The 12,555-nt window shown below is 35.2% G+C and overlaps 1 protein-coding gene across 2 annotated transcripts in view; it reads left to right on the top strand.

Moving 5' to 3' along the window:
- stac (SH3 and cysteine rich domain) overlaps positions 1–8,275 on the top strand; it is a 30,570-nt gene extending 22,295 nt beyond the window's left edge. For both annotated transcript variants that reach the window (XM_051868868.1, XM_051868867.1), the window contains 8 exons: positions 1,026–1,107; positions 1,228–1,334; positions 2,411–2,492; positions 2,899–2,966; positions 3,874–3,968; positions 4,766–4,817; positions 5,924–6,061; positions 6,151–8,275. In XM_051868868.1, coding sequence (XP_051724828.1) covers positions 1,026–1,107; positions 1,228–1,334; positions 2,411–2,492; positions 2,899–2,966; positions 3,874–3,968; positions 4,766–4,817; positions 5,924–6,061; positions 6,151–6,249 — 723 coding nt within the window. In that variant the 3' untranslated portion in view covers positions 6,250–8,275. The remainder of the gene's footprint in view (positions 1–1,025; positions 1,108–1,227; positions 1,335–2,410; positions 2,493–2,898; positions 2,967–3,873; positions 3,969–4,765; positions 4,818–5,923; positions 6,062–6,150) is intronic.
- The last annotated feature ends 4,280 nt before the right edge of the window (positions 8,276–12,555 follow it).

Raw genomic sequence — 12,555 nt, 5'->3', positions numbered from 1 at the left:
AGGGTTATAACACTAATGACACTATGTAGGAAATTTATTTGCCAAAAAAATCACATTAAGTCATTGTAATTTTGAGTCTATCTGAAACTTCTTGGGTGTGATTTTCACTCATTTCAGTCCTAAGAACCAGCTTGAAATTTTGGCATGGTAACTGTCAGTGTCAGAAATTAACCAGAGCTCAAGCTAAAAATGCCACTGAAACAAACAAAAATGCCCTATAGGTATGTGTTTATCATGTTTTGTGAATTTGTTTACATTTTTATTTGATGTTGAGTTATTAATTAACAATCAATTGTTCTGATTGTTTTTTTTAAAGGGGTTAGTTCACCCAAAAATGAAAATAATGTCATTAATTACTCACCCTCATGTCGTTCCACACCCGTAAGACCTTTGTTCATCTTCAGAACAAATTAAGATATTTTTGATAAAATCCTATGGCTCAGTGAGGCCTCTATTGGATTCGGATCACGTATCAAACTGCCAAACTGCTGAAATCACGTGACTTTGGCGCTCCGAACAACTGATTCGAAACAAAAGATTTGTAAAGCTTCATGAAGCAGTGTTTTGAAATTGCCCATCACTAGATATTGTTGAAAAGTTGTTATTTTGGGGTTTTTTTGGCGCACAAAAAGTATTCTCATCGCTTTATAATATTAAGGTTGAACCACTGTACTCACATGAACTGTTTTAAATATGTTTTGAGTACCTTTCTGGATCTTGAGAAGTTCGGTGACATTGCTGGCAATAGAGGCCTCACTGAGCCATCGGATTTCACCAAAAATATCTTAATTTGTGTTCCGAAGATGAACAAAGGACTTACGGGTGTGGAACGACATGAGAGTGAGTAATAAATGACATAATTTTCATTTTTGGGTGAACTAACCCTTTAAAGAATTGAATCAGGTATTTAGCATAAGTTTTTTTTTACATATCCTTATCAAGGTGCACATGAAAACCAATTCTGGGTATGAAAAAGTTTATTAATGAAATAATAAAATCCACTGATCCTGTTTGTGTGATTGCAGCCCAAAGGTTTTCGAAGATATTCTAGCTCCCCTCTGCTGATTCAGGAACAGTTTGGCTGCATTAGGGAGGTTATGCCTATTGGTGAGCAGTATGTAGAATTATTTTTTTTACTTTTGCAAAATTTGTCATTGCATCACCAGCTTGATTATCCTGTTCACTGACATTTTGTAGTATTTTGACTCATCTTTTGTTTTGTCCTAGCCTGTGGCAGTAAAGTTGACCCGGTGTATGAGACTCTGAGGTTTGGAACCTCTCTGGCTCAAAAGACCAAGCGGGCCAGTGGATCGGAGTCACCACAGAGAAACTCTGTAAGAAACACTTGTTCACTGGTATCCAATTTTTTGGTCATACCTTTTAAAAATGCATTATTCTAATTAGTGTGTTTAAATAAAATATTTAAAATATAATTCAAGAATATAACAAAAAACATGAACTGAATTTTCAAATCCAATCTGATGGGGCATGTGATGTGACAGTTTGAATGGATGCAATACTTGTGTGTGTGTGTGTGTGTGTGTGTGTGTGTGTGTGTGTGTGTGTGTGTGTGTGTCTGTGTGACTGGTGTTTGGTCCAAGCTGAGTGTAGTAAACATGCATCCATCATTTACCTGCAGGCAATCTGCTTCAGTTTAGGCTTTTAAAAAGATTGATATCACATTTTAATGTGCATCTGGTTGGCTGCTTGTGCAGAGAGTGGAGCTCATATGATAAAAATGGTGATGATTATTATGATTATTTCAATGAAACACTCAAGACAATTCAATTTAAACTCTTTGAGCTGCTCTTTGCTCAAGTCCCAATTTACAATCATTATTCCTCTCTACATAAGAAGTACTTCTTTATTCTTTTATTAAAAACATTATCACAGAATTATCAAGAATGTGGTCATCATTTTGTTATTTATAGCAACATATTTGGTCCCTGTCATATGGACTCAATTTTATTACTTTAATACACATTTTTTATGCGTTTTTTTTCCACTCAAGTTTTCAAACCACCTAATGTGCAGTTACTATGGTTGTAAGGGAATCTAGGCGGCCCAGATGTAATGTTTTACTGCTTGAAACAAACACACCCTGGAAGGAAGTGATGGTCAGCTTCAGATAATGCTTCTCTAAAGCAAATATAACCAAAAAGGGAGAGAATGAGATGAAAGAGAGAATAGACAGAAGACACAACATGACATGGTGAAGGCAAGATTAAATCAACCATGAAATTATTTGCAAAAGAAAGATAAAAGGATAATTTATATGGTATTTAATAGATGTAAATCTCTAAATAGTAAACAAATAATATTAATCTTTTCATGTCTAAAACACATAACAGTCATTGTGTTCATATATGTGTATATGAGAGAATTCATGTGTGTTTACACATTTGTTCAGACCAGTGACGTGGCTCAGGTACCAGAAGAAAAGGCGGCCCACAGCAGTCGAGCTCAACTCACCAGGAAACCCAGTGACAACGGTGAGAACATTCAAACTTTATTTCAGGAAAATTTGAGCTTTCCTAAATAAGAATAAAACTACAAATTTACATTAAAATTTTACAGTTTTGTTTAAAAATAAAATGTATTGACCCCTAGCTTCAGTGAACTCATGTGCCCATGACTGTGTTTGCTCTGGGAAGAGAGACAGATATTTTTTCTCTGGTGCCACATAGGTGCCAGCATGACCGAGAAACTATGATTATTTTTTGTCTAATTAGTCCACCACTCTGACCAATGACTCACTACAACAGCCACATTTATTTAACCTCTTGCAATAATAAGAAAACAAGCAATGTTTGTTCTGCCATGAGTTACTTGTTATCAACAGATCTGTACTTGAATTAGTCTTTACTCACTGATTTTTCCTTTATCTCTTTGTTTTAGTTTTTACACCCTTGGAGAATGGAACAGAACATTTTCATATTGCTGAAAGGAAATCAGAAGAATCATCTGTAAGCATCACAAAATCTCTTTTCACACACTTTGTATAATATTTTTTATGTTGTTTATTATGCCATTGACAGCTGTCAGGTGTCTATAGGTCAGTCAATATAGGCAAATTCCTTAAAATCCTGAAAAAAACACAAAAATAGCGTTCATGTTAATAATAGTTTATTAAGCACCAAATCAGCATATTAGAATGAATTTTGAAGGATCCTGTGACACAAGACTGGAGAAATGTTAAAGAAAACACATTTGCGCAGTTGGAGTTCTGACTCAGAACCTTACAGCTGCTGAGCTTTAGCCATTGTGACAACTAGCCCTGTTCTCCCCTGTGTGTTTCTTTCTGAAAATTAACCCTTTTTTCAAAGAAAGAAAAAAGGTTTCCACTGTGTAGCACAGAGACCATGATATTTTAGGCCAGAGGAAAATACTTTTTATAATGAAGCTTAGTCAGAATTTTAAATGGCTTGTGTCGATACGTTCTGACGTTGATTTGAGGCAGCTAGCTGCACTTCATTCACTCATGATTCTGTGTCAGGATTTAATCACATCTGAACTATTCTGAGGCCAGTTGTATGTGTGTGTGTGTGTGTGTGTGTGTGTGTGTCTGCTTGTACTCACAATTTCCCAGGAGCTGGTGGAAAAAGTCCAAATTTAAGAAACACATCCACCTTAGCCAAAGTCTGCAGCCCAGTAATGTTTGGATTCTGGAATCATTCTTTATTTAACTTATCCTTCTGGCAATAATATTTCATTATTAATATTTTTCTTTCATTGCATTACATAAATTCAATCTAAAATATTCAATAAATTCAGAAGTCATTCTATACCCCCCCCACCCCCCAAACACCATCCCCCTACCCCCAATTTGTAATAGTCTCTTTCTGTTTATGTCCCTGTATGTTTAAACTGTAGTCAAACAGAGAGCTGAAGAGGGACCCCCTGCTGCTCAATACTTACGTGGCTTTGTTCGGATTCACCCCCCAAGACAACCAAGACCTGGAAATGAGGTGAGAAGAAAGCATTTTTTAGCTTTCAAAGGAGGCATAAGCTGCTGTTTTATTCCTTTCCAGTATTTATTTTGTGGTATCAACAGCAGATGCTAGTATTCTACTTACAGCTATAATAAACTTCTTGATCCCTCTCTCTCTCACACACACACACACACACACACACTAGAGAAGTGCTGAGTTATTCAGTGTCACAGCTGATTTGAGTCTTTACACCTGTATCGTGAAAATTTGTAATTCCTCTATTTCCGTCCAATATATCCTCAACAGGATATGCAATTAGTTGCCACAGGGAGGCTGTTGGCTGTCTGCTGGACAACTTCTTGGTGATAACGATTAGCTCAGGGTTTCTTAGTATGCAGAACACACATTGTGTGCTTACCTACATTGACAAGCATACTCTTGAATAAACATGAGTTTTGATGGGGAAAAAGTTGTAGCTTTTCAGTTTTCTGCTTAGACTGCTTTTATGTTGTTGCTATTAAAACTTTGTTTAAATAGATGCTGACTTTTTGATTAAGGTGTGGTCACACTTGGCTTTGAGCATGCAAAATTACTTCAAAATATGGGCAACTGCACAGTGTTCCCTATCTGTCAGTCATGATTGACGTTATGTCAAAGACTGACAAATGGGGTCTTACTTGGGAGCCCTAATCACCTCTGAGTTGGCCTCATGTAACGAGAATTTCAGCCTCATCAAAGCTTTCAATCCAAAGTTAATTCCAAAATTCATTTTGTACTATTGAAAGGGGATGAAATGTACTAATTTGTCCTAATGTGTTCCTGTCTCCCTGCAGACCCGGAGATCGAATAATCCTGGCAGATGATTCTAATGATGACTGGTGGAAGGTAAAATCATGACAGATTTACTGTTTGATCCAAGACATCTACTTTCATGGTTAAAAATTGATTCTCTCCTTTATGCGACATTCTGCATCATTCTGCAACTTGATGATTTAAAACAATGATGGTCACAAATGGTAAATTAGAAATACATAAAAAATTGAAAAATTGAATATACAGAAAATGTTTCAGTGCCCTTTTCCATGCAATTACAAATTGATTTGCGGATTAAAGCTTTCAAAAAATGACACCAAAGCACCATAAAAAATCATTGAAATGGTCTATATGAATGTTACAAACAGATCAAAATTTGTTTTTATGTCAAATGGTATGGCTTTAATAAACAGTATATTTTAACTTACAAAACAGTTAGTTCCTGTCCTTGATTCTGATTGATCAATAGCTGTATTTTATTCACAATAAAACACGGCTATGACACCCAATGGTGTCAAACTGTATATTCTCAAATGATATTGTTCATTGAAGCTTACTGTATTATGTAGAAGAGTATTGTGAGAAAAAGATCGAGTGAGTGAGTTTATTACCTGCATTCAGATTTAGCATTTTCCTTCCGGTCAGTCCTATGTTCATAATAAAACATTTAAATGTCAATGTTTAAATGTCAGATGTATCATCTTGTCCTTTTAACAGTTAAGGGGTTTTCCTGTGACTGACAACGCTAGTCAAAGCATTTGTCAGTTGCGTCTTGTTCCGTGTTCACAACAATTCAGTCTTTTCAATGTAAAAGTCTTCGCTGACTGACACACTCATAAAGACAGTCTTTGCCGCCATCTAATGGCGTAATAATGTAACTTCTGTTGCTGTTCATGATCAGGGACTATTTTTTCCGGCAGAAGGAAGGCTTTAGTGAAAGTTTACTTCATGAAAGTTGCATTAATGCATATTTTTGGCTTTAATATTTGTATTGTGTGGTAACCGTTTTATAAAAGCAATAAGGTACTCGAGGCTAGTGCTGTATCATGAATAACAACTAACAATGCCGTTCAGCCATGACTTATTCACGATACACCACAGCCTCTCGTACCTTATTGCTTACATACGTTTTTGTGAGTTAAAATATTTGTTCTTATGTATCTTACTAACAATTCCAGGGTGTGATTGAAGATAGAATAGGTTTTTTCCCGGCATCCTTTGCGCATCAGGTGAGGGCAGGCGACAGGGTGTTCAGATGTCACCGAACCTTTATTGGCTGTAAGGAACAAGGGCAGATCACTCTGAAAGAGGGACAAGTGAGTACATTTCTTAATAATTTATTCTTAATAACTTAGATTCCCACCACAAACAGCTTGATAATGCTGCTGTATCGACACACTTTCAGATTTGTGTCAGCAGTGAGGATGAACATAATGGCTTCATCAGAGTAGCCAGTGGAAAAAAGAGAGGATTCGTTCCCTGTGATGTCCTGGAGAATATATGAAATGAAAGAACGGAGAAAAGAAATGGTGTGGTTTAAGAAAAAGAGACATTCCAGGGCGATGACTCCAGCACTGCCTCCTGCCACCTGTAGGGTGAGCAGACACTGCAGGGCTCTCAGGAGGGATCAGAACAGCCCTGTTCTAACCCCTGTCTCCCTCAGTGACAAAGGAAGAATGTACACTGACTCCAAAGAGTATTTGGACACCTAAGTTGCACCGAAAAATGCAAACATTTCATTAACTAACAAAACCATCAAATTATCTGCAAACAAATGATGCCATGCTTTTCTCAGAACTTATTTCACTTTTCTAACCCATGTTTTTATCCAACTACTGTCAAGGTTGACAACTAGAAAGTGTCTTTGTTTTTAACAGTATATGTATTATATCATTTCAAACCGAAAACTATATTTCTTTAAATGCCACTTGGATTCATATTTTGAAATCTAATGCAATCCATTCTTCAAGTTGAGCTTAATTGTCCAAATACTTTTTTGGGGCCATTGCATGCTTGTTTCATGAAAGGGATAGTTCACCAAAAATGAAAATTATCCCATGATTTACTCACCCTCAAGCCATCCTTGGTGTATATGACTTTCTTCTTTCAGATGAACACAAACGGAGATATATTTAAAAATATCCTGGATCTTCCAAACTTTATAGTGATTACGGTTTATAAAGTTTTAATTATGAATTTTTTTCTTCCAAAAACGAATCGCTTTGCTTCAGAAGGCCTTTAATAAACCCTGGAGCTTTTTTGATGGATTTCTTTTATAATGGATGAATGCGCTTTTTTGGGCTTAAAAAAAATGGCACCATTCACTCCCATTTAAAGCTTGGAAGAGCCAGGATATTTTTTAATGTAACTCCGATTGTGTTTGGCTTAAAGAAGAAAGTCATATACACCTAGGAAGGCTTGAAGGTGAGTAAATTATGGGATCATTTTTGGGTGAACTATCCCTTTAACTGCTAAATGTTTGTCATGTTTTTTTTCTGATCTGAGAGAATTTTGTTTTCTGTATTTAATTTATTGAATGTTAGTGTAAGGGGTCACCAACTGCAGCAGTTTTAACTATCAACTATTCACTATAGCATCAAAACTCACTTCACACTGTTTTGAAATCTTAATTGTTAAGACAACATATTTAAAAATTTTCTTCAGATTTTTCATAAAATCCAGTACATGTCTGTTGCTATGTAATGTTTTTTTTTCTTTCTTTTTTTTTTTTTCAATAAATGTGCAGGTATTTATTATTTCATTTATTTTTTATTATTATTTTTTTTTATTTTATATTTTATTTTGTTTTAGTAACACTTCAGAATTTGACAATTTATTTTTATTTAACTTACTTTCAAATCATTATTTTTCACTCATGCTTCTGAGGACAGAGCAGGAAAGAACAGATCTCAGCTGTGTCAGGAGTGTTTTCAGATGTTACTTCTAATACAAAGCAGAAATAACACATTCTTTGATCAAACACCCCCTGGACTGTGATAAAACCATGTGGACAAAGGTTTCAGCCAACAAATCTTGACATGTTTTAATGTCCTAGTGTGTTCAGCTGTCTCGATTTCTCAAACATTTGATATGTGCTAACATGTCATACCGATTATCTTTTATTATTAAGTAAACACAAGGCATTATAGGAAAAGAACATTTTGATGTTCGAATTTTGAATATTAAAAGCTAAATGAAGCAGAAATATGTATTTGCTGCACCATCACAGCAGGTATGAATGAAGATGATTACAGTAAAGATTTTTAAATGAAAGTTTTTTATTATTAATATTATTTGAGTCTAGTCAAATAATATAGGCATCATGTGTTGTCCCTTTTAAATGATACATAATCTCTGTCTCTTAATAAGATGTCTCACAGAACTGATATAAATATATATATAATTTAACTCATCTTGTCTGGTCTTTTGATAATCTTTTCATTTGAGCTCAGTGAAGCTGGCTGATTGTATAGCATCATGATGATATTTCTGTTTATACTTTATGTACAGAATTAAAGTTTATTTATTGATCTGATTGTGCTGTGCTTTATTACATTTAAAGGTTTTACATATTTAAAGGTAGGGTAGGCAATTTCTTTTTAAAAAAAACTTTTGTTATACTGGTTAAAACTCTCTTCTAGGCATGTGACGGTATCAAATTTTCATGTTGCGCTAATTGCTTAAGCTTTTGTCACGGTATATGGTATTATCACGATATTGAAATAAGTTGCAAAAAAATAGTATAACAGGTTTAAAAACTCTTTTTCTTATAACAAAAAACTCTGAACATTTAAATACAATACTGGAATACACAAAAAAATATAAAGTAAAATGTTTCAAACAGATTAAAGTGCAAAAGAATGATAAAGATCAACAAGTAACACTTTACAATAAGGTCTCATTGTTTAATGTTAGTTAATGCATTAACTAAGATTAGGAATGAGCAATAGATTATGGGTTCTACTTCCGGTTTAGGGAACTTCCATCTAAAAAGACTGAAACGAATCGTTTCAAATCATAAGGTTGCCCTATAATAAAGCTTATCCGTCAGTTTGACTGAATGAGTTGTCAATTTTTCTTTCATGTTTTATTTTTAGACATCATGAAAATAACGTAACGCTTGGTATTTTAACGTAACATAACAGGAATATCTATGGCAAGAGCTCTTTTCAGTCGCTGCTTTCTATTCTCGTGATTATTTTATTTTGTCCCTTTGCTTACCGTTGTAATAGTATGAAAAAGGACAACATATACTGCACATCTATTCTCCCGATATAATTTACGATATATCCCATTAATAATTCACTGGAATGCACAAAGAATCTCTCGTTCTTCTCCTCAAAGCCTCACGTCTCTTTCCAGGTTTGTTTTCACAGGTAAATACAATTTATTATCTGTAAAATTATGGAAATCGCTTTGAAATAGTATCACGCAATGCTTAAGTTCATGAACATTTTTTATTAAGGCAACGTTACATAATACAGATATATATCACTATAGTTATATTTAAACTGTCCGTTATTGCTGTGGAAAGAATCGCGCTTTTTCATGGCCTGGGGCGTAGGAATAAGGTGGATAGGACATGTTGTAGTTCCATCTGTTGTTTAATCTCTGTCTATCTCTCCAGATTAAAATATAAAAATGTTTAAGTTTGAAAATAGCTTATTAAGTCTTTAAGTATTAAGTATTTGGTGCTGTGATGAACAACATTGCGAATACAAAATATTGAATGGCTGTTTAAAGCATTTTAATTACTGTTCAGTAGCGCATCTGCTTTGTTTACTGAGTTTCCGGGGTAACCGCTGCATTTCTGCTGTTCCATCAGCGCCATCTGCTGTCAGAGAGTGAATGTGCACTTTCATTCACCGCATCTCAGATTGGGTTTGTTTACATCTGAGCGCGCCTCACTTTGACGCAGCATACAGCGGTGTTGTGCATTTTATATGGTTGATGGGGAAAGTATTCTCAAAATGTAGGCCTATTATAAACATTTTAATAATTCGTTATAAACAATTATTCACGGTATTTTGAAGTGCCCACGATAACAATATTGTGCATATTCATTATTGTGATATATCGTATTACCGAATATCAGCACATGTCTACTCTCTTCACATCCTGATAGCAAACAATAATAGAAGTATATTCTGTGGAAGTCTCAAGACCAAAAAAATGTTCATCCAATCATTGCATTTGGTCCACCACGTGGTAACCATACATGTCAACCCCTGATGTTCTACCCAGAGTTGTTCACATCCTCAGACTTGGATTTATGTGTTCAACACTGAAATGAATCTGCAGCAGTGAGGTGGTATAAGTAAGTGCTCTGTAAGTTGTTTGTTCATTATTACATGCTTTGAGACGCTTTGCAGACTCTGCTGTGTGTGGTCATGTCTTTTGAAGGAGGCATGGCTTTGGAGAGCGCTCTGAAGGGAGGGTGGGATCTTATGCTTTTAAAGCTAGCTTGCTATTGCTAGCCACTCTGAAATTGCCTACCCTACCTTTATAGACAAATACTGTAGATATGAAATATTGGTTTGAAATTCCTGTATAACTATATTATCTGCAGCTTCCGCTAAGAAAAAATAGCCCATTGCAATATACAACACTAAAAAACTAAAAATTGGCCTAGCAACAAGACAAACACTGCAAAAATATTACAGTAATATTAACACACTGGAGTCCTCAGAGGTCATTTTACTACAACCGATAAGACAATAAGTTGTGTTTGTGTGAAATCAGATGGTTTAATGGCACTATTGACCAGTCATAAGTGAAGTGTAATAAAAACAAAATAAATTCTATGTACATATATAAGTGCATATGGTAGTAATAGTGCTAGATCTTTGTTTGATAAATCCAGGTACATGTTCAGCATCATTACACAAGGTTTTATAAAAAGAGCGCTGTAATGTCTGATGGCTGCGGGTGGAATTGACTAAATGAGCTGAGTGCAGACATTGTTCATCATTGACTCTAGTTTTGCCATCGCCCTGTGCTGTGTCACTGCCGTCAGTGAGTCTGCAGTGAGGCTGGTAATAGAGTTGGCCTCCAGTTTGATCAGATGCCTGGAAATCTGTTGTTGTTCGCCCAGCAACACAGTGGTCATTGCAGACTGGCAGAACGTCTCCCTAGATGTTCAAAACAACGCAAGAGCCACGTTTAGCTATGTTCAAATGCACTGTACAAGCTCCACCTCACACCACCTTTAGCCTATGTTGTTCTACTTTCTTGACACTGGAATATAAATTCTCCATGGCATCTTTGTTCAAATTGTCTACAAACCAAGGGAGAAATAAATAAATAAAAACGACAGAGAACGAAACATGATTAAAATCCCCAGAGGAAGTGTTTGGGGTTTCTAGAGAGAATGCTCTAATATAAAAGTAATTTTTGCCTTATTTGCAGATTACATATTATTCATGCTTGGAGGAGAATGTACATAAACTAATGTTGTCCTAGTGTTTGGTAGCAGAATGGGTTTGTATATAACATAGGCAAGTACAATAGGGATTCTAAATTTTTCATGATATTATAGCAGTTAATTGGCTAGTTAACTAGAAATCAAAATATTCTTTGAAATCATGCAGCATATTAATCTAATTTAATTAATTATGGAATGTGGAATAGCAAAAAGAAAGACTTACAGATTAAGCTATTGTCATCAATATTTCCATGTCATAGTAATGTTGTTTCTCCCTTGTGTTATGAGTGTCAGGTTCATCAACTGCCATGCCGTTTGAGTGGATGTTTGATAATTGAATTAAGTGATTTTTATTATATTTATGTGATAAAAGTGTGATATGAAAAGAGAAAGTGAAAGTAATATTGTGTATGCAGACAGGTTAGCTTACTATCTTTTTTTCTATATATAAAAAAAATGTATAAAAGACACCAGATCAGGTAACTGCTGAAACATCTGGTTACTTTTATTCATAATGCTTATACTCCACACCTCTTTATTACACACGCACACTCTGACTTTACAAACATCTACGGTGTGGTATGTATGAAGTGTGATGCAGCCCCTCGTAAAAAAAGAAGTACACTTAAATTTAAAAAGAGTACTTTTTACTTAAAGGGTTAGTTCACCCAAAAATGAAAATAATGTAATTTATTACTCACCCTCATGCCGTTCCACACCCGTAAGACCTTCATTAATCTTCGGAACGCAAATTAAGATATTTTTGTTGAAATCCGATGGCTCAGCAATGACATTTCCTCTCTCAAGATCCATTAATGTACTAAAAACATATTTAAATCAGTTCATGTGAGTACAGTGGTTCAATATTAATATTATAAAGCGGCGAGAATATTTTTGGTGCGCCAAAAAAAAAAAAAAAATAACGACTTATATAGTGATGGCCGATTTCAACTGCTTCAGGAAGCTTCGCAGCCCTATGAATCAGCGTATCGAATCATGATTCGGATCGCGTGTCAAACCGCCAAACTGCTGAAATAACTTGACTTTGGTGCTCCGAAACGCTGACTCGACACGCTGATTCATAACGCTCTGAAGCTTCATGAAGCAGTGTTTTGAAATCGGCCATCACTATATAAGTTTTTTTTTTTTTTGGCGCAGCAAAAATATCCACGTCGCTTTATAATATTAATATTGAACCACTGTAGTCACATGAACTGATTTAAATATGTTTTTAGTACATTAATGGATCTTGAGAGAGGAAATGTCATTGCTGGCTATGGAGGCCTCACCGAGCCATCGGATTTCAACAAAAATATCTTAATTTGTGTTCCAAAGATGAATGAAGGTCTTACGGGTGTGGAACGGCATGAGGGTGAGTAATAAATT

Source organism: Ctenopharyngodon idella, chromosome 17, assembly GCF_019924925.1.
Source record: "Ctenopharyngodon idella isolate HZGC_01 chromosome 17, HZGC01, whole genome shotgun sequence".
Lineage (NCBI taxonomy): Eukaryota > Metazoa > Chordata > Actinopteri > Cypriniformes > Xenocyprididae > Ctenopharyngodon > Ctenopharyngodon idella.
Note: the sequence above shows the minus strand (reverse complement) of the source record. Positions and strands in the feature narration are given on the sequence as shown.